The following is a 23451-nucleotide window of genomic DNA, read 5'->3' on the forward strand; positions in this document are numbered from 1 at the left end:
CATCTCCCAAAACGTTGTGATGGATCAGTTGGTGGCAAAAGTGCTGATGAGTGCCGACTCATCAAATTTTGATCTTAAGTGATGTGCCTTATTTTGAATTTTCATCCAGTATTTGTAGATATTTTGTAATCAGTCATACTAAAATCATTGCAATAGGATTCCTTTGGTTAGGTTTGATGTATTTCTATTTTAGCTAAATTGTCAATAATTTATTAGGAATGTGTGATCTACAATCTAGTCGAGGATAAATTGGAAATCCTTTAGTGATCTCAAATACTTTTGGGCTGTATAATATAATGAATACAATATGTGTACATAATGAAGATATTGTAAGCGCTCTAATAAGGAAGGATTTTTTTTGTAGCAATTTGTTGAGCTTTTTACCTGTGCAGAGATCTTTAAAAATTATTGATTAAATACATTTAAAAGATTTTTTTAGAAGCATACGTTCAACCATGTGCAATTTAAACTGAAAATTGAATAGCAGTGAAAATAAAGCCAAACATATCAACGTAGATGGGGACTTGTCAATTATAAAGTTGTTTGTATTTGTTTTACTTTCAATATACTTATGGATAATCTCTACATCTGTTGAGTGATGTGCATTTTCATGGTATCAATATTTGATTTCTGACCATTGCAACTTTTTGTTTTTTTTTTAGAACAAAGATCCCAAAATGTCTCGGGTTGCACTGGAATCATTGTATAGATTGTTATGGGTTTATGTAATCAGAATTAAATGTGAAAGTAACACTGTAACACAAAGGTAGGTAAAGGTATGCAATTTTATGTTAGAAATATCAATTAATTGTTCTTAATGGTGCGATTCCTGAAACACATTGAGCGGTGTCAGAAATTTGGCATGTGGAAAAATAGTTCTCTGAGCAACAGAACATTGTATGTGTACTGAAATTAAGGACATTAGGAACAAAACATAATTTCTTTGAGTAGTTTTCGAAGAGTTGTCCTGGAAGGAGGAATATTGGTTTAGAAATCTCAGTGATTGACCTATAAGCTATGTTTTCATATGTCTGCCATAAGAATTAAAACATATAATAAATTCAATCTCAAATTATTTTACAACTTCACTTTTCACAAGTGAATAGCTTAGAATATCCCAGTTTTAGAAAAAAATCACTTGTTATTTTGGTCATCTTGCCAACTATTGATTTGAAGAACAGCTTAGAAGTTTGTTGGTCTTGTAAATCTTTTGTTGTCCTGCTAGCTCTGAGGAAAAACATGGTGAGGCCACTCAGCCTCTTAAGCTTGCTCCTCTCATAAGGCCATGTTTGGCTCTGACCTCAATGCCACATTCTTTCCTATTCCCCATAACTTTATCTCGTTTATACCTGCTTAATTTATCTTTAAAATATTCAAAGACTTTCTTTCTAGAATGATGGTGAAAGCAGAATTCCAAAGGTTCATGTCTCCTGAAAAATAGATTTGCTTTATGTCTATTAAATGGGTAAACCCTTATTTTTAAAATGGTGACTACTAGTGAAAGATTTCCCCACAAGAAGAAGCAAGCAAACCACATGCACCCTGTTAAGACCACGAAGATCTTGTATGTTTCAATGTGGAAAACAGTCCTATATTGATACAGAAAACCTACAGCACAATACAGGCCCTTCGGCCCACAAAGTTGTGCCGAACACGTCCCTACCTTAGAAATTACTAGGCTTACCTATAGCCCTCTATTTTTCTAAGCTCCATATACCTATCCAAAAGACTCTTAAAAGACCCTATCGTATCTGCCTCCACCACCGTTGCCAGCAGCCCATTCCACACACTCCTCACTCTCTGCATAAAAAAAACTTACCCGGACATCTCCTCTGTACTACTTCCAAGCACCTTAAACCTGTGCCCTCTTGTAGCAGCCATTTCAGCCCTGGGAAAAAGCCTCTAACTATCCACACAATATAGATTATAATAGATTAATTATTAGTAGTTTTCTGATTTGGAAGTGAGGTAGTTCACCACATAATCGCTGACATATCCGCTTGTAAATGAGATACTTTGTGATTTCTGTGCACACCCCAAGTCCCAAAGTTATGGTTAGCTGTTCAGGGTTTTCCTGACTATATATTGAGGTCTCAATATGCATACTTGCATGTGTTTCCCCATGACTTCAGAAACCTCATCAGTTTTGACAGCTTTGATAACTTGGATTAGCTGGCTGTTGGTTTAATTTCCAGATGCATATGGTTAGCTTTGTTCCACCTTCATTGGAAGCCAGTGCTATTAATTTAGGGATGAACTTGTTGCCATGTAGGTGCTTACCTGAGGCTGTTTCCTTCATGTGTTTCTGCTAGGGAAACCATCGGTTAAGAGAGAGCATTTCTTGCAGATTAATTTTGAACTAATTACTGAAATTGTTTTACTTGTGACACCTCCATTATTTTTGAACAGTAGAATTTCTTAGGTATGTTACCTAACATACCTAGAATTTCTTAGGTATGTTAGGCTTGTAAATTACTTTTTACTTAGAATTTGTCTTACGGATTTTGTTTCTTTATCTGTACACTACAATTTTGTAAATTGTATCCATACTAGTGGTAATTATGTTTTAATCTACATTTTTCCACTTTCTTACTTTATAAACAGTCGCCTTTTAAGTATCGTATCAGCACTTTTCCCCAAAGGCTCCCGCAGTGTGGTCCCACGTGATACACCTCTGAACATATTTGTAAAGATCATCCAGTTTATTGCTCAGGTATGTTTTGCCATTAATATTCATAGTGTGCTTCTTTATTAGTATAACATTAAAAGCTTTCTACCTTTCATTTATGAATCATTTAAACTGAGAAGTAACAATGAAATTATATAATGTTGTGCAACTGTCTAGAATTCTGTCCCATGTAAAATACTTAATTTTCAATGCAATAAATAAAGGCATTGATTTTCATTTGCTCTAATATTGCCAGTAGCATGTTCTTGAAGCCTGCTGTTTCTTCTTCTGTAGTTCCATTCAGAACTGCTGTTATTACCAACAAATTTTGGTCATGATAATCTGATCATTGACTGGACACTCATGTTTTGTATTAAACAATCACACAGATGGAATTGGGAGAGTAGAGCTGGCTATGTCTGCAAGTGATTTTCATTAGTTTACAATATGATCAATAATGCCAGTGTTGATTCAGCCAGAACTATTCAATTTTGGATAAATTAGCTAATACAATAGGAGATACCAAACCAAAGAGCAATGTTGTAGAAAGTTCTCAGGACAGCCTGTGAAACACAACCACTAATGACCTTCCCTCTATCAGGTTAGAAGTGGAATGTTTGCTGGTGATTGCAGAGATAATGAAGCATCCTATGTTTTTAGCAAAAAGACTAGGATGATACTCAGGCCTGAAATGTAAATGATAAGTGATGATTATGCTGCACTTATCAACAAAGTGATAGTCTATAAAATTTGAGCACTTCCATGTAACATTAACATGTTAAATCTACCACCATCATAAAGATTCTCTGATTTTATATTTGTGTGGTTGTGCTGAAGTGCAAAGCGCATTTGAATGGCAGTGGTAGTAGACTCCTTAATAGGTAGTGATACAAGCAGTATCATAGAAGTGGTAAGTATAGTCGCCAAAAGGTGGAGAAATATGATAGGTGTAAGCTTCTGAAATTGGTCGGTTATAAATGCTGTTTCTAGAAATGTCAACTGTAGACAGGAGGACCTACCTGCCCTGGCAGGAATAGGACTCATGGTCAGCTAGGCAATTGGCTTTTGTGAATATCACATGCTCTCCTAATTTTAAGAATAATGTAGCATTGCACCTTGCAGTAGCAATTTGCTCAGAGATACTTCATTAATTCATTCCATCCATTTTGGGGAAATAAAAAAAGTGTTTGTTCAAAATTAATTCAGTCTATTCAATCAAACACCAACCAATCAAATTGCTGAAGAAAAATGCTCTCCTTTTAAATTCTTCCCATCGGCTCGTGGACATCAGCGAGTTAGACTGACGGGAAGAATTTAAAAAGAAGACAGCTTTACAGAGAGGGCACCAGGCTAGGAGGGCTTCAGCATTAACAGGTCAAGGTGAGGTCAGTTACATGTGAAGAATAGGAATAGGGAGTATGTCTTTGAGGCCAGTGTTCTGTACTGGGTGTCAGATGTGGGATGTCCAGGAGACTCCCAGCCTCATGAATGGCCACATCTGCGCCAGGTGCATCAAGCTACAGCTCCTTAGGGACTGGGTTAGGGAACTGGAGATGCAGCTCGATAACCTTTGTCCGGTCAAGGAAAGTGAGGAGGTGATGGATAAGAGCTATAGGCAGGTAATCACACTGTGGCCTAGGGAGACAGATAAGTGGTAACAGTCAGGGGAGGGAAGGGCAAGAGTCAGATACTAGAGAATACCCCTGTAGGGAGTTTGGAAAGAAGCTGAGAAGCAGGACCTCAAAGGTAGTAATCTTAGGATTTATAGCCTGTGCCACGTGACAGTGAGTATAGGAATAGAGTGAGGTGGAGGATAGATGTGTGGCTGAAAGATTGGAGCAGGGGGTAGGGATTCAGACTTTTGCATCATTGGGACCTCTTTTGCGGCAGGCGTGCCCTGTACAATAAGGATGGGTTGCACTTGAATCTGAGTGGGACCAATATCCTGGCAGGAGGATTTGCTCAGGCTATTGGGGAGAGTTTAAACTAGAATTGCTGGAGAGTGGGAACCGAACTGAAGAGACGGAGGAAGGGGCGGTTGACTCACAAATAGAGAAAGCTTGCAGGCAGTGTGAGAGGCTGGATAAGCAGGTGATGGAGAAGGGATGCGCTCAGACTGATGTTTTGAGATGTGTCTATTTTAATGCAAGGAGTATCATGAACAAAGCGGGTGAGGTTTGAGCGTGGATCAGTACTATGATGTTGTGGCCATTACAGAGACTTCGATGGCTCAGGGACAAGAATAGCCACTTAGAGTGCAAGGCTTTAGATGTTTCAGAAAGGACAGGGAGGGGTGCAAAAGAGGTGAAGGCATGGCGCTGCTGATCAGAGATAGTGTCACAGCTGCAGAAAAGCAGGAAGTCATGGAGGGATTGTCTACTGAGTCTCTGTGGGTGGAAGTTAGAAATGAATAAATCTACTGGGTGCTTATAAGTAACAGGGACATCGAAAAGCAGATAGGGAGGCAGATTCTAGGATGGTGCAATAATAACGGATGGGATTGTCATGTTGGGAGATTTTAATTTCCTCACTATTGATTGGCATCTCCAGAGCAAGGGGTTTTAGATGGGGTGGAGTTTGTAAAGTGTGTTCAGGAAGATTTTCTGACACAATATGTAGATAAGCCTACAAAAGGAGAGGCTGTATTGATCTGGTATTGGGAAATGAACCTGGTCAGGTGTCAGCTCTCAGTGGGAGAGCATTTTGAAGATAGTGATCACAATTCTATCTCCTTTACCGTAGCATTGGAGGGGGATAGGAGCAGACAAGTTAGGAAAATGTTTAATTGGAGTAAGGGGAAATATGCAATCAGGCAGGAACTTGGAAGCATAGGTTGGGAACAGATGTTCTCAGGGAAATGTACGGAAGAAATGTGACAAATGTTCAGGGGATATTTGTGTGGCGTTCTGCATAGATACAATGAGACAGGGAAAGGATGGTAGGGTACAGGAACCATGGTATACAAAGGCTGTTTAAACTCTAGTCAAGAACAAATGAAAAGCTTATAAAAGGTTCAAAAAACTAGGTAATGATAGATATATATATATATAAATTATAAGGCTGGCAAGAAGGAGCTTAAGAAGGAAATTGGGAGAGCCAGAAGGGGCCTTGGTGAGCAGGATTAAGGAAAACCCCAAGGCATTCTACAGGTATGTAAAGAGCAAGAGGATAAGACATGAAAGAATAGGACCAATCAAGTGTGACAGTGGAAAGTGTGGATGGAACTGGAGGAGGTAGCAGAGGTACTTAATCAATACTTTGCTTCAGTATTCACTATAGAGAAGGACATTGGCAATTGTAGGGATGACTTACAGCAGACAGAAAAGCTTCAGCATATAGACCTTATGAAAGAGGATGTGCTGGAGCTTCAAGTTGGACAAGTCACTGGGACTGGATGAGATATACCCCAGGCTACTCGGGAAGGTGAGGGAAGAGATTGCTGAACCTGTGGCAATAATCTTTGCATCATCAATGATTACAGGAGAGGTTCTGGAGGACTGCAGCGTTGCAGATGTTGTTCCCTTTTTCAAGAAAGGGAGTAGAGATAGCCCAGGAAATTATAGATCAGTGAGTCTACTTTAGTGGTTGGTAAGTTGATGGAGAAGATCCTGAGGGGTAGGATTTATGAACATTTGGAGAGGCATAGCATGATTAGGAATAGTCAGCATGGCTTTGTCAAAGGCAGGTCATGCCTTACAAGCCTGACTGAATTTTTTGAGGATGTGACTAAAGACATTGATGAAGGTAGAGCAGTAGATGTAGTGTACATGGATTTCAGCAAGGCATTTGATAAGGTACCCCATGCAAGACTTATTGAGAAATTAAGGAAGCATGGGATCCAAGGGTTTCTTGCTTTGTGGATCCAGAATTGACTTGCCTAGAGAAGGGAAAGAGTGGTTGTAGATGGGTCATATTCAGCATGGAGGTCGGTGACCAGTGGTGTGCTTCAGTGATCTGTTCTAGGACCCCTTCACTTTGTGATTTTTATAAATGACCTGGATGAGGAAGTGGAGGGATGGGTTAGTAAGTTTGCTGATGACACAAAGGTTGGAGGTGTTGTGGATAGTGTGGAGGGCTGTCAGAGGTTACAGCAGGACATTGACAGGATGCAAAACTGGACTGATAAGTGGCAGATGGAGTTCAACCCAGATAGTGTGAGGTGGTTCATTTTGGTAAGTCAAATATGATGGCAGAATCTAGTATTAATGGTAAGACTCTTGGCAGTGTGGAGGATCAGAGGGATCTTGGGGTCCAAGTCCATAGGACACTCAAAGCTGCTGCGCAGGTTGACTGCGTGGTTCAGAAGGCTTACAGTGTATTGGCCTCGTCAACTGTGAGATTGAGTTCAAGAGCCGAGAGGTAATGTTACAGCTATATAGGACCCTGGTCAGACCCCACTTGCTGGGTTCTGGTCACCTCACTTTCGGAAGGATATAGAAACTATAGAAAGGGTGCAGAGGAGATTTACGAGCATGTTGCCTGGATTTGGGAGCATGCCTTTTGATAATAGTTTGAGGGAACTTGGCCTTTTCTCCTCAGAGCAACAGAGGATGAGATGTGACCTGATAGAGGTGTATAAGATGATGAGAGGCATTGATCGTGTGGATAGTCAGAGGCTTTTTTCCAGGGCTGAAATGGCTAGCACGAGAGGGCACAGTTTTAAGGTGCTTGGAAGTAGGTACAGAGGAGATGTCAGGGTAAGTTTTTTTACAGAGAGAGTGGTGAGTGTGTGGAATGGGCTGCCAGCGACAGTGGTGGAGGCGGTACAATAAGGTCTTTTAAGAGACTCTTTGATAGGTACATGGAGCTTAGAAAAATAGAGGGCCATGAGTAACATTGGGTAATTTCTAAAGTAAGTTCGGCACATTTTACTTTAAGAAATTAATTTTAGCAGAGATACTTGGTAAATATCAGGCAAAAATTTTCAGTTATTAATTTCATTTGTGAGAAACATCTGTTACGTACCCCGTAACTGGGTCACTTACCAGCAAAGATAGAGAGGTCCGTTGGAGTCTGATGGTACTATTTTTAACGGTATTTATTGATAAAAATACACAAAAATAATATCAATGCAAACATACATATAATATACGTCGTCAATACTAAATCTAAAAGCGCGGGTATAATAATAATCAATAAGAAATAGCTCTATCGTTGTCTAGGGGATAATGTATTGTCTGATGGAAATATAAAAGTCACTCAGTTCATTCAAGCTGTAGGCTGCAGCCTTTGGTTGGAGTCAAGAGAGAGAGTTAAACTTGCCCATTCCTTTTATGAGGTCAATCCTTCGAGAGTCGATGGGGGCGGAATTTTCCTTTGTTGTTAGCTAAAACCGTTCTTCTGTGGCAAGACCCACCAATTCCGAGGCAAATGGAAAAGGATGCACGTGGGCTGTTTCCACTGGCTTTCGCTATTATGCTGTTACAGGAGTTCTAGCGTTTCTTCTGGTGCGTCTGAAGGGGCTGTTCCCCAGACCCTCTTTTATCCTGACTCACAGGGTCTCAGATGTCAATCAGGTTGGGATGATGCAATCCCTCCACCAACCCCCCCCTCCCTCGGTTCATTGTCTGGGGGCTTCAATGCATCGTACAGTATTCAATACACAATCCCGTCTTCAAGAGACAATAGCCGTTATCAATGGTTCCGCCTTTCGGAGGCCAGGACACATTCCAAACTCTTTGTGGATTCTGCATGTCTTTCTCTCATTTCCTGGGTCTCCTGAACTGACTTAATAGTGATTTTGCGATTCTCAAAAAGGAGGGGGCCATGGACGTAACACATCAATTTGCTATGGGTACTGCTTTGCAAACATAATGTAACTTAGGCTTCATTGGAACAATCAATAATTTACTAGAATATTTGATTTTCTACCAGTAGGCTTTTAAAACTTGTATATTTTCAAAAATTAGCATGTTCTGTCTATCCTGAGGAATACCAAAAATTTATTAGACTAGTCTCATAAATACTCTGGGTACAAGACCAGATCAGAGACAAGGGATTCTTTACTGATATAATCTTTTCTCTGACTTTTCAAAACCACTCTATCATCAGTCAACTATAAGTTAGGAGAATAATGTATTATGTTACTAATTGCTATTTCAAAGCACTCAGCTGTTTAAGAATTATGTAACACAGCAAGGTGCTATGCTACATAATTAAAATTATGGGTGTATCTGATATTCACGAATGCTTGTTGCATGGCCCGCCATTAGACCCAGTCCTACCAGTTCAGGTAGGTCCTCCAGTTTACAGCTGCCATCTCTGGAACACGTATCTGTTACTGCCAGCTCCAGAAGCTCAAGTTAGAGTACTCCAATCAGAGTAAAACAGTCTAATTGAATGACACCTGAGCAACAATGACTCTACCATCAGTGCATTGTGATTTCTGTGTGCCATGCAAAACCACCTAGACATGAAAGAACTCTGAGGGTTCCAAAGATAAAAACAGAAAGCAGCTGGCCAATTTCTCACTTTAATATCTCTCACTGTCATGCTTTTAAAATTTATCATTGATTCTTGCTGGGTCATAATTCTGAAAATCCCTTTCTGGCAGCATTATGTTTTTGTTTTCAGCGTGTTAAAATGGACTAATGGGGTCAGATATAACTACTAGCCTATGAGAGCAAAACTCATGACCTATTAAAGGAATTTAAAATATACTGTACAATTTTTGATATTTATGAATCTTGCAAAATTAATTAAGCTACATTAAGTACCACCTTTTTGTTTGGCAAGTACTAAGTCATCATCAAGGAGCATACAAGGCAAAATATCCTCCTTTAATTACCTGTTGCAAGTCAACAAATACTCTACCTTTTCGGCATTTGCTTTTATTGTGCTGCTCCTAGGAAATGTAACTCAACTGGTTTTTATGTCTTGTACTTTTTCAATTTTTATTATGATCAATGCTTACTTAAGATTCTTACTCTTTCATTTTAAATATTGTTGATCTTGTCATGTTGTTATGTGGTTGCCCGCCTGGTGATTTATTAGATTGTCATTTCCAGTGACCTTATGGAACCATGCTTGTCTTTCTCTTTCTTTGTCATTTACATGCTGTCCCTCTGTGATATTACCTCCATATGAGTGCTGATAATCCTCACTATTGGGACATGCCCTATTTTCATTATTAACATTAGAGGAGAGGTACAAGAGCCTAAAGAGGCACACTCACCACTTTAGGAACAGATTCTTCTCTGCTGCCCAATTTCTAAACAGTCCATAAATCCGCGAACACTGCCTCAGTATTCCTCTTTTGGACTATCTATTTATTTATTGTTTTATTTGATTTCTTATTGTAACTTACAGTAATTTTTATGTACTGCACTGCTGCCACAAAACCACACATTTATGACAAGTGTCAGTGATAATAAACCTGATTTTGTTCACATTTAAACCTGACCGTCATGTTTTGTGACTCCTCTGTTATCTCTGTGCATTCATATTATCAGTTCATTTCCAGTCCTGCATTATATACGTTTCTTCCTTGGTAAACATAGGGAAGCCTTCAGATCTATTCACTCTTTACTGCTGCTAATGGACACTGGACCCTCAGTGCGTCATATGTTCAATTTAAAAATTGTTATTTAGGGCCATGTTTCTGGCATCCTGTAGTCCTACAAGCTCCCAGTGCCATCAGAGCTCTTAATGCAACCTATGGAAATTATGTCTGAAGTCAACAATGTCACCCATACCTTGAAGGGAAGAGTAGTTAGAAAGTCAATATTCTGAGCAGTTATAATTAGGCGATAGTAAAGTTAAGCACTTGCAGACTGCAGGGACTAAAACAAGAACAGGTGCTTCTGGAAAACAAATGGCTGCAAATGATCCAGAAGTAAATATTGCTGATGTAAAAAAATGAAGGTACTGTTAAATGTTCTGTTGGTGGTGCCGGGAATGGAGTTTTGATACTGTGTACAAATTCCTTTCATACTCTGTACATAAAGTAACGATAAACTGTGAGGTTGAAAATAGAGGTGAAAAAGTGCATTTGAAAAAGTTACTGATACATATTTACAGTAGTGGTCAAATTTATGTCTAGCCATTAAAATTCTGGTGCATAATTCATGGGAAACCTTGATTGAAAAAATGCTTCAAATGTAGAATTCATCTTCACACTAAAACCGGCTTAAGTGCATTTAAATAATTGCTTGGGAAAGAGAAAAGGGAGGGACTGCTGTGCAGCATATGCACAGGCATGTTCCCTGGTGGTGACTTGCAAATTTCTGCCTTGTAATTACTAAGCAACTACTAAATGATGAGCATTGAATATAAATTTCAAGTGTACACCTTTTTTGAAATTTACTGGATTTCTTTGTTTTAACAATAGGAGCGGCTTGATTTTGCAATGAAAGAAATTATATTTGACCTGCTTTGTGTTGGAAAACCATCAAAAACATTTACCATTAACCCAGAGGTGAGATTTGAATTAACTAATTAACATAATTATTCTGTGTTGATATTTGAGAAGCCCAATAACTAGGTTTCATGTGTCTAACCAAGATGAATCTTATGCATGTGTAAAACTTTAAATGACAATAAACTACAAAGATGTTTAATGATCTTTTTAATGACAACCTTTAAGTAGAGAAGATGGTGGAAAATCTTAGTTTATAGGATATATATTTTTTAATCTCTGAAAGCTACAAAGTTAATTTTGGTTTTAATAAGTTTAACTTTAATTTGCTCAATACTGTGTGAAAGTAATCTGGAAAAGTGAAATTTTATAGAATTACTATATAGTGCATTGAGCTGTTGGGATCTTTCCGAAAAGTGAAAGAAAGCAACTTAAAACACTTGCCTTATATGTTTTAAATTTTTCAGGATACCACAACTTTTAATATTATGCTCTTCAATTTTCTGAATGTCTTAACCTAATAAGCATGTAAAATTGACAAATTGCTTAAAGTTTCTTCCAACGATATAAACTGAATTTAGTAGTTTACAACATAGTGATATTTAAACATCAAAAACTAGAAACGTCTTTCAAATCAATGAGTAGTGTCTGCTGTTCTCTCAGATAAATGGAAATGATTTCATGGTACTTTGAGAATAATATCTAGTTGGCATTATAATATTTTTGTACAGAATAATCAAATACTTGTGACAATTATTTGCTCTAATTCTCTCTCATTGTGCCAGTATTTATCCAAATGGTGATGTAGAGTAAAGCTAAAACTAGTACTGACATTAAAATCATCTTGAAATTGGAAATTGTAATTAAGCTATTCTGACCAATTTTTTAAAAGTTTTTCCATTTACTGGTTAAAAATCTATCTTAGTTTTTCATGGATAGATATCCACATTTTCAAAATGCCTAATAAATATTTTAATGTACATTAGGTATTATATTATGTTCCATTCTAAGCAATTTTGTGATCATATGGTAATAATTGGACTTCCGGTTGCCTGGGGTATGATTGTGTGTGAATTTGTCACAACTGGAAGAACTCAAAGTTTATTTTTTTTTGCAGAGAATGAACATAGGGTTGAGAGCATTTCTAGTTATTGCAGATAGTTTGCAACAAAAAGATGGGGAACCTCCAATGCCAACAACGGGAGTTGTTCTTCCATCAGGTAGTACGCTGCGAGTAAAGAAGATCTTCTTGAACAAAACCCTCACAGATGAAGAAGCCAAAGTGATAGGTTGGTTTTTATACTTAAAGACTATAAATGCAAAAATAACCTTTATTTTTGAACACCATTTATTTGACTTTAGTATCAAAGTAATGTGATACTTTCAGAGGAGTAATTATTTGTATTTTTACCCAAGTGATTTAGCTTTCCTTCAGGTTCAAGAGGATTGCTGAATATTATCCCATGTTCTTTTAGTCAGTTTATGTCATTTAATTGTCCAGTTTTAAATAGTGAAACCGGAAAATTAAACAGTTCTTTTTCACTGTTTAATTGTCGTGGATGGCAAAATACTCCATTAAATTTTTTCCAGGATGAGGATGATTGTACAACCAAACAATAGCAAAGATGGGTAGCGGGGTCGAGTCCTGCTAGTTTTATCAGTGAAATACACATTGAATCATCTGAGTAAGCACAAAAGATTATGGATTGTAAATCTTAGTTAAACTCAAAGCTCATGTTTTAGAGAACTTTTACACTTAGAAAGAAGTCACCTTGCTTTGAATAATCCCCTCCCATAAATCTTTACATTTCGCCAGGTCAAAACAAGTATATATCTTGAACATTTGTGCAACGTCTTCATATTACACTGTATTGTAACTAGGGGAAACGGGATTTAGATTTGAAAATCATCATGTTGAAATTACTTCCACTTTATTAATGAATACATTTCTGGTTTTGGAAGCACAGATAGTCAAGGAATAATAGAAACATGCAGCAGAGAAGCTGGCTTTTCTGCCCAACCTCAAGCTTGCCAATCCTATTTGTCTGCATTAGACTCGTATCTTCTGTTGCATTTCTTATCCAAGTACCGATCGAAATGTCTTTTAAATGCTGTAATTGAATCTGCCTGTGCATCTCCTGTAGCAGCTTGTTCCAGTTATTTGGTCAGCTGAAGTCACACGTTCTGGATAATTTTCAGTTATATTTCTTGGAGAAACTGTTGATTAATTTTACATTGAAATATTCTTTGGGGCTAAATAAGAAGAAGAGTAGTGGTATGGGGGAGGAAATTTATGTCACAGACAACTGGAACATAAACAAAGTTGATTGGATGAAAGAAAAGATACAGAATTAATTACATTAGCTGAACGTTTTAGTTCATATTTTCAAATTGCACAAGAAAAAATGCTATATCGAGATTAATTTGTAATTTAATAGTTTACTTATATTGTTTCCTTGTTTTTATTCATAACTAGAAAACGGAAGTGTATTAACTATGCCAACATCTTTCCCTATTAGGAATGTCATTTTATCACCCCCAAGTGAGGAAAGCTCTTGATAGCATTCTTAGACACTTGGACAAGGAAGTGGGAAGATCTATGAGCATGACTAATGTACAGATGTCCAACAAGGAGCCTGAAGATATGATCACGTAAGAAACAAATATGTAAAATTATTTTTTTAAATGGTTGACAGCCTTTTGAGAAATATCAATACTGATAATAACCAACATGCTTTGTAATGATGCTTTAGCATTGCTGGGTTTTCATTTTTTCTGTTTTAAAAAGATTGTCAGTGAGAGTAATTAAAGAATGCAACACTGAAGGGGCATCTTTTGTCCTCCTATCTATTTTCTTTTGTGTAATACTATTGGGTGAATAACCCTCCTGCTTTTAGTTTGTATGTCTGTAAATGTTTTGTTTTCATCTACTTTTGCAATTTCCTTTCAAAAGATGCCATTTAATCTCTATGATTCCTTCAGATTTATCCCCTTAAAAATATAGGATTTTTGCCTACCATGCTTTCTGTTTATTTCCTATATCCAAACTTTCCCCATAGAAAATCGAATTGAACTCCAGAATTTTTTCTTGCAGGAGGGTTTGAGTATAAGGAAAGAAGACTCTGTCTGGAATATTGAGTCTGGTCTTCCTACCGAAGGGTGCAAATATTAGGGAGTGAAAGTGATTGGATTGATTCTTGAGTCCTGTTACGTGAAGAGGTGTTAGCAAAGGCTTGTTGTCTCTTTACGTTAGCTCATGAAAGCTGCACATGCTGTCAGCACGTGGCAGAGTTGACATTTGCCCTGGGTATAATGTTAGAACTAGTGCCACAGTCTCAAAATCAGAAGGTAATATGCTTTATAAACATTCAGCATAATTTTCTTGCTTTTGCACCCAGTTGCCTCTCATAGTAAAACCAAGGATCCCATATGCTTACCTTATCTGCCAACATCAGAGATTATGAGCATATTCTCACTACATTGTCTCTGCACCTACTTTTAAAACATTTTGTAAATATCACCATTATTGCGTCATTTTTAAATTTTTGCTTTTACATTCAGTAAAACAAATTTCCAATTTAAGAAAATGCTAGCACATTTCCCTCCGATAAGGGGCTCAAAACTGCTCACAATACTCCATATGTGATCTGACCAAAGCCTTATAAAACCTCAGCATTATATCTTTGTTTTTATACTCTGTGTTCTTGAAATAAATGCTAACATTGCATTTGTCTTCCTTGCTACCAACTCAACTGGCAAGTTAATCTTTAGGGAATCATGTATTAGGAATCCATAGTCCCATTTTACATCCAATTTCTGAATTTACTCCCATTTAGAAATTAATTTATGCCTTTATTACTTCTGTTAGTTCAAGTTCCAGTTTGTCATTCAACCATACACATGTATACAGTCAAATAAAACAGCATTCAACTGTGGCCAAGGTGCAAAATGCAATAGTAACAGTTGCACACAACACACGCCTCTACCTTGGTGAGGCCTGGCAGTAATTCTTAGGCGCCACCTCTTACCTAACCCTTGAAGAGGACTCCATTCTGGACCACCAGGCCTTCGTCTCTGACACTATCACTAACCTCATCAACTCTGGAGAACTCCCATCCACAGCCACCAAACTCATATTTCCCTTGCCCGGCCCTGCTTGCTCCTATACACTTCTATCCTATTCAAGTTTGCCTTACCGCTCTCCACTTCTTTCTCAATAAAACAACCAACCAGTTCCACTCCATCACCACCCTCCTCTGTCTAGCAGGACTGGTCCTCACCTACAACAATTTTTCCTTTGACTCCTCCCACTTTCTCAGACTCGAGGGGTAGCCATGAGCCCTAGCTGTACCTGCCCTTACATTGGCTACATAGAACAGTCCATGTTCCAAGATGTTCTCCTTCACAGAACAGGATTTGTTTTCCTCCACTATTGATGCTGCCCTCACCTGCATCTTCTCCATTTCCCAGTTATTTGTGCTCACCCCATGAGCCTCTGCACTTAACACATAATTTTCTGCAAGGTCTAGCATCTCCAAAGGGATCCTACCACCAAACACGTCTTTACCTCTTGCCCACTCTCCGCTTTCAGCAGGAATCGCTCCCTCCATGATACACTTGTCCAGTCATCCCTCCCAGATTACCCCTGCAAGATGCCCAATGCTACATCTCCTCACTCATCTCCATTCAGGGCCCCAAACAATCCTTTCAGATGAGGCAACACTTCATCTGCAAATCTCCTCTCATTGTCAATTGTATCCGTTGCTCTCAATGTGGCCTGCTCTCCATTGGTGAGATTCACCGTAAGTTGGGGTACTACTTTGTCGATCACCTCTGCTCCATCCACCTAATGTGGAACTTCCCAGTGGCCAAATATTTTAATTCCGATTCCTGTTCCAATTCTGACATATCAGTCCATGCCCTCCTCTTGTGCCATGATGAAGCCACCATCAGGTTGGAGGAGGAATACCTTGTATTCCATCTGGGTAGCCTCCAACCTGATGGCATGAATATTGACTTCTCCTTCTAGTTAAAAAAAAATTCCCTTCCTCCTCTCCTCTTCTATTCCCTGCTCTGGTCTCTTGCCTCTTCTCACCTAGCACCTCCCCTGATGCCCCTCCTCCTTCCCTTTCTCCTATGGTCCACTCTCCTTTATTATCAGATTCCTTCCTCTCCAGCTCTTTACCTTTCCCACCTACTTGGCTTTGTCTATTACCTTCTAGCTATCTTCCCCTCATCTTCCCCTTTCCTTTCCAGTCCTGAAAAAGAGTCTCGGCCCAAAACATTGACTATTTGTTCATTTCCATTGATGCTGACTGACCTGCTGAGTTCCTCCAGCATTTTGTGTGTGTTGCATAGAACATACAGCACATATATACAATGTTAGTATCAATTTTGAGAGAACTGGATGAAGAAGTAGAAGTGTTGTCAGAGGTTACAGCAGGACATCGATAGGATACAAAACTAGGCTGAGAAGTGGCAGATGGAGTTCAACCCAGATAAGTGTGAGTTGGTTCATTTTGGTAGGTCAAATATGGCAGAATCTAGTATTAATGCTAAGACTCTTGGCAGGGTGGAGGATCTGAGGGATCTTGGGGTCCAAGTCCATAGGACACTCAAAACTGCTGCACAGGTTGACTGTGTGGTGCAGAAGGAATTTGGTGTATTGGTCCTCATCAACTGTGAGATTAAGTTCAAGAGCCGAGAGGTAATGTTACAACTATGTAGGACCCTAGTCAGGCCCCACTTGGAGTACTGTGCTCAGTTCTGGTCACCTCAGTGTAGGAAGGATTTGGATACTATAGAGAGAGAGAGAGAGTGCAGAGGAGATTTACAAGGATGTTGCCTGGATTGGAAGGCATACCTTGTGAGAATAGGTTGAGTGAACTTGGCCTTTTCTCCTTAGAGCGATGTAGATAAGATGATGAGAGGCACTGATCATGTGGATAGCAAGAGGCTTTTTCCCAGGACTGAAAGGCTAACACAAGGGGGCATAGTTTTAAGGTGCTTGGAAATAGGTACTGAATGGATGTCAGGGGTAAGATTTACACGCAGAGAATGGTGGGTGTGTGGAATGCACTGCCAGTGGTGGTGGTGGAAGCGGATACAATAGGGTATTTTCAGAGCCTCTTAGATGGGTACACAGAGCTTAGAAAAATAGAGGGCTATACGCTAGGGAGATTCTGGTCAGTTTCTAGAGTAGGTTACATGGTCAGCACAACATTGTGGGCTGAAGAGCCTGTAATGTGCTGTAGATTTCTATGTTTTACGTTCTATGACTAGAATATAAGAACAAGGATGTGATGCTGAGGCTTTATAATAGATTGGTCAGACCACACTTGGAGTATTATGATCAGCTTTGGTCCCCTTATCTTAAAAAAAAAGATGTGCTGACGGTGGAGAGGATCCATAGAAGGTTCACAAAAATGATTCCAGAAATGAAAAGGATTAATGTATGAGGAGCATTTGAAGGCTCTGCTCCTGTACTCACTGGAGTTTAGAAGAAGGAGGGAGGATCTTATTGAAACATATTGAATATTGAGTTGTGGATGGAGTGGATGTAGGGAGGATGTTTACTACAGTAAGTGAGTCTACAACCAGAGGGCACAGTATCAGAATAGAGGGGCATCCATTTAGAATGGAGTTGAGGAGGAATTTCTTTAGCCAGAGGGTGGTGAATATCTGGATTTCATTGTCATATGTGGCTGTGAAGGCCAAGTCATTGACTACATTTAAAGTGAATATTGATATGTTCTAGTCAAGGAATCAAAGGTCATGGGGAGAAGGCAGAAGAAGTAGTTGAGGAATAATAAATCAGCCATGGCAGATTCCATGGGGTGAGTGTCCTGACTCTACTCTTATGGTATTATATTGTTATGATAGCAGAAAAACATACGGCCACAAAAAATAGCCCAAGTCTCTGAGTGCCGTGGCCTGGAGACTGATAGTGAATGGGATGTTATCCTGGCACATGTTGCAAGAAGAAGCACGCAGCAGTTCCTCATTATGCGCTGGACCAGCCATAGCTGAACGCAATCCAGCTTGTCCTCCACTGATCACACACTGGAGAGCAGCTCCCCAGCGCAGCACAGACTTCAGCATGCCTGCTGCACCTCTGCTGTCTCCCACACCATTTCCACTGTCTCCTCTCCTGGGCGGCTACAACAGGCAATGCCACAAGATGAGAGCTTCACCCACGCAACAACCCTGGGCACACAACTCCCCCGACATCCGGTCTCATCGAGGATCCAATGAACTGGACTTGCAGCACTCTACGTTATCAATGTCCAACAGGGCTTTGTGATCACAAGAAAAACATCGGCATGACAATCATTTGCGCCATTTGTTGGATCCTGCACTGCCTCCAACTCTGCCTTCTCTGGATGTCTTTACAGACGGCGATACGGTACACAACAAGTCCATGCTGAGTTGCACTGCTATCCAGCAACCTGCTAGTGGGGTAGATCTGCAGTACTTGGTTCTCTTAATAGCCAGCAGTGTCTTGCAATCATAAGAAAGATATAAAAGACAAACAATTACACTATTGGTTGGACCTGGAGAGGCAACTGCGACCAAGCATGCCACCATCTTAACGGAATGCTAATGTGAATGATCATACACTTCCCTATGCTATACTCCTAATCTATCCAAGTCATCCTGCTGACTGCTGCTTCCTCAACACTTCCCACCCCTCCACCTATCTTGTATTGTACACAAAGTTGGCCACAAAACCATTAATTCTTTCATCAAACTTATTAGCATAGTGAACAACACTGACCCCTGAAGAGCACCACTATTCTCCAGAACTATTTTCCCACTGTTTGTCTTTTGCCTGTCAGCCAATCTTCTATTCATGCTTTTTTTTTACCATGATACCATAGACTTTTTATCTTGTTCAAACAGTCTCATGTGCAGCACCTTGTCAATGGCCTAAAAATCCAAGTAAACAACATCCACTGACTCTCCTTTGTCTATCTTGCCTGTTGTTTCCTCAAAGAATTCCAACAGATTTGTCAGACTAAATTTCCCCTTAAGGAAACCATGCTAACTTTGGTCTACTTAATCATGCACCTCCAAGTACCCTGAAACCTCATTCTCAATAATAGACTCCAATATATTCCCAACCACTGAAGTCAGTCAAACTGGCCTATAATTTCCTGATTTTGTTCCTCCAAAACCATTCTAGTGATTCTTGAAAGTTCTCTACTAATGTTTCTGTAATCTCTTCTGCTGTCTCTTTCAGAACTCTGCGGTGTAATCCATCTGGTCCAAGTGACTTATCTATCTATCAGCTTCCCAGATATTAATATTCTTACCAGATTTAAAGTATTTCACATTATTTGATTGCTTTGCAATTAAATAAATCATTTTTTACTATGACTTTGATTAGTTATGCCCATGTTTTGTTTTTTCGTGTCTTCAGTGCCACATAGAAGTTATTTTCAAATTAGATGCTTTCTTTCTGTATAGATCAATTGAGGATTTTCACTTTTATCACATTATCTTCCATGTCAGTAATGCATCTGACTTATGCAGAAATGCATCCTTAATCCCATTTGCTATGTTTTAAAATCCTTAGGTTGTTTTCATGCATCTTTCTTCCTGTGGAGTAAACAATTCAACTTAAAATTCCATCTTAATTTATTTTCTAGATTCCTAAGTAGGGCGTCTTCTGATATTTCTGAAAGAAATTGCTAAGATGAACTTTGCTAGTCTTTTTTTTTTACAGTCATGAAAACAATTATCCAACATCAATGTGAAATGAAATCAAATCAAATTTCATTAATACTTCCTGACATTGGAAATTACTGATGCCTAGAAACCTCTATAACACAGCAGTTTAGTCTATTAATAATTGTTTTAGGATAAGCTAGCTAGAAAATGACTGACTGAAATAATTACATTTACGGTAATTTTTTTCTTCTTTCCTGATCTAATTCTTTATGTTTATGTATGACTCTTGGAAGTTACAGTGATTAACCATTTCAATGTTTTTTGTTTTAATAGGGGAGAAAGAAAGCCTAAGATTGACCTTTTCCGTACTTGTGTGGCTGCTATTCCTAGGCTCATTCCAGATGGCATGAGCAGGGCAGAACTTGTTGAACTTCTGGCAAGGTGACAAATTTATATTAATATAAAAATAAAATGTTATGAAGTTGGGTTAACAAATTTCAGGTCACATGCTGGTGATAATAAATCTGATTCTGAGATTTTGACAACATAAACATGTTCTAATACGTGAAACATTGCTGTTCTCTAAGCTAAGTTTTTCAGTACATATAAAGCTTAAATTGTATCCTGTGCATGAGAATGTATTTTGGCTGTATGGGGAAAAAAAATTCTTGCGTTTGCCAGGACTTTGATAATTTGATCATTTGTATCAGTCAGTTATCTTACATTGAGTAGACCTGGTTGACTTACAAGATTATAAAGCTGTCCCTTTTAAAATTGAAAGCTGAAAATACCAATTTAGATTTTATAATGAAGTTCTTTATACTGTATTAATTACTCTTTCCTACTATCTACAAATGCTGTTGGGGTGGTACGACGGCAACACGGTTAGCACAGTGCTTTACAATACCGGGTTCAACTCTCACTGCTGGCTATAGGAGTTTGTACATTAGCCCATGACTGCATGGGTTTCCTCCAGGTGCTGCAGTTTCCGTACACATTCCAAAGATGTACCGGTTAGTAGGTTAATTGGTCACATGGGTGTAATTGTAAGGTATGGACTCGGACTGGAAGGGCTGTTTCCTTTTAAAAATAAAAAGCGCAAAGTATTACTGAGTTCCTGTTTTCATTTGCTAACCCTTTGCAACTTGTGCATTTTTAAATTACGGAGGGGAATAGACAGTGCACTAGAAATGTATTACTGGTAATTAGGCATCTTTTTCTTTAAATAAATAGACTCACCATACACATGGATGAAGAACTTCGTGGTCTGGCATTCACTACCCTACAGGCTTTAATGGTTGACTTTCCTGACTGGAGGGAGGATGTTCTTTCGGGGTTTGTGTTATTCATTGTCCGAGAAGTAAATGATGTCCATCCAACGCTCCTTGATAACTCTGTCAAGATGCTAGTACAGTTAATAAATCATTGGAAACAAGCAGTTCAATCTCACGTGAAAGGTCATGATCTGCAGGTAATGACTAAAAAGTGATTTGAATAAACAATCTGTAACTCCTCTTTGCTGTTCAATTGCCAACTCATTTTGTAATTTCATGCTTCTGCCTTACTCACATTTATTGTTATCTACAGCGTGCTGTTCCCAATGGAGCTGCCCACACACTTCCACTGGAACGGAGCTCTTATTCCTCTGTCTTCCATGCAGTGGAGGGTTTTGCTTTAGTGGTTCTCTGCAGCTGTCGGCCAGCCACTAGGAGACTAGCTGTCAACGTTCTCAGAGAAATTAGAAGTTTGTTCACAGCTTTAGGTCTTTCAAAGGTCAGTGCCACAATTTGTTAAATTTTATTATTAGGAGTTGTATTGATGTTCATATGACCTCCTCCTATATTACCCTATCAAGCTATTCTACAGTTCTGTGCTGTTCACTTGTCAACTGATTCAAAAATGTTGATTGGTCATCTTAATATAAAAATCTATGCATGTTGCCATGTAGATCAAGCATAATGTTGAATCTAAAGATATTCCTTCAGAAATTGCACTGCACTGAAACAATTCAATCTCTTGTTGTTCTTTGGTCCTGTAATTGTCTTAGAATTATGTGACATGGAACAGAACAACCCAAGATGTCACAGCTAGACAATCTTGAACCAAACCTGCTATCATGTGCATAATACAGTATATCTGCATTAAATCCTTATTTAGCTTTTCTTTGCAAATTCCACTGAATTGCAGTGGATCTTTGACTTTGCTTCTCTTAAGTATTCAGTGCCTTAACAATCTCATCTCTGAAGAAATATTTTAGTCTTCCACTTGCATAATTGTTATTTTACATTGACCATACATATCAACTTTTCCCTATTAACCTTTGTTTTAAGAAAAACTTTTCCCTATTAACCTTTGTTTTCTTCACTTTCAACAGTTCAGTTAGTATACATATCAGATATCAGATTAATTACAAGTGAGAAATTTTAGTCAAAGTAATGCAATAGCATGTATGATAACAGGTGAAAAAGGTTGAATTTTCAAAATTTTAATATAATAAGTTTGTTTGTTGCAGAAATACATGTGCCTGCTTTAAGAATGATGCAGTTGTCTGGGATTCAGCTAAGAGCCTTATTGGATAATTGCATGGTAGTACTGCAATTAGCATAATGCTTTAGAACACCAGCTATAAGATTGTGGTTCAATTCTCACTGCTGTCTATAAGGAGTTTTTATATTTTACCTATGATCACATGGGTTTCCTACATTCTAAAGGTGTACAGGTGGGCATGCTATGTTGCCACTGGAAGCATGGCAACACGTGGGCTGCCTACAGCACATTCTCAACGCAAATGACGCATTTCTCTGTATGGTTCAATGTACACGTGCAGATAAAGCTAAACATTTTTTTGTTCCACTTACTTCTCATGCAAAATGCACGTTGAATTACATTTATGCAATGGGAGGACAATGGAACTGACAATGCCTCTGAATGTTCAAGCACTTTCGCTGGGACAAAGTAATTAATTTGGATGGTTGAAAGCTTCTGAGGCTGGAAAATCCAGGCAGTGTTGTGAGGGCTCTCTGCGTACATGAATACCCCAATTATTCAGAGAGAAGAAATATGGATATGACCATGTTTAATTTTCAGGTCAGGAAGCTAACTGGATCTCTATCATAAAAAGGAAAATAACTTAGCTAGAAGTGTCTGCTGCCAATTAACATACCCATTGTCTTTGATGCATAGAGAACATCTTGTCAGTTTACAAACGATCTCTCCAGCAGCCAACTTCTGGCTGTAGTTCAGTACTCTGTCAGCAATACCCCTTTCAGGTGAGGAAATACTTCACCCTCAAATCTGTGATAGATCTCGCTGATCCTATAACCGTCTACATCCACTTTTGATCCTGTATATTGGAGCCTCCTTATCAGGTGGTAATGCAACCTGTCAGAATGCTCTCCACCATACATCTGTAAAAATCCTTAGTGACATCCTAAATCTCTTCAAATTCCTAATGGCGTAGATCCACTGGTGTGCTTTGTTTGTGATTGCATCCATATGTTGGGCTAAAGATAGATTCTCTTGAGATTTTGATGCCCAGAAATATGAAGTGGCTCATCCTTTCCACTGCTGACCCCTCAATGAAACAGATGTGTGTCCTCTCAATTTCCCCTTCCTGAAGTCCACAATCAATTCCTTGGTCTTACTAACATTGAGTGCAAGGTGGTTGTTGCAACATCATGCAAACAGCTGATCTATCTCACTCTTGTACGCCTCCTCATCACCATCTGTGATTCTGCCAACAGTGGTGTCATTG

The 23451-nt window shown here is 38.8% G+C and overlaps 1 protein-coding gene across 10 annotated transcripts in view; it reads left to right on the forward strand.

The window, feature by feature from the left end:
* fryl (furry homolog, like) overlaps positions 1-23451 on the forward strand; it is a 333936-nt gene that overhangs the window by 171810 nt on the left and 138675 nt on the right. For all 10 annotated transcript variants that reach the window (XM_073064691.1, XM_073064693.1, XM_073064685.1 and 7 more), the window contains 8 exons: positions 663-766; positions 2605-2713; positions 10998-11084; positions 12142-12313; positions 13544-13676; positions 20031-20138; positions 20931-21168; positions 21285-21470. In XM_073064691.1, coding sequence (XP_072920792.1) covers positions 663-766; positions 2605-2713; positions 10998-11084; positions 12142-12313; positions 13544-13676; positions 20031-20138; positions 20931-21168; positions 21285-21470 — 1137 coding nt within the window. The remainder of the gene's footprint in view (positions 1-662; positions 767-2604; positions 2714-10997; positions 11085-12141; positions 12314-13543; positions 13677-20030; positions 20139-20930; positions 21169-21284; positions 21471-23451) is intronic.

The sequence above is a fragment of the Hemitrygon akajei genome, chromosome 13, assembly GCF_048418815.1.
Source record: "Hemitrygon akajei chromosome 13, sHemAka1.3, whole genome shotgun sequence".
NCBI lineage: Eukaryota > Metazoa > Chordata > Chondrichthyes > Myliobatiformes > Dasyatidae > Hemitrygon > Hemitrygon akajei.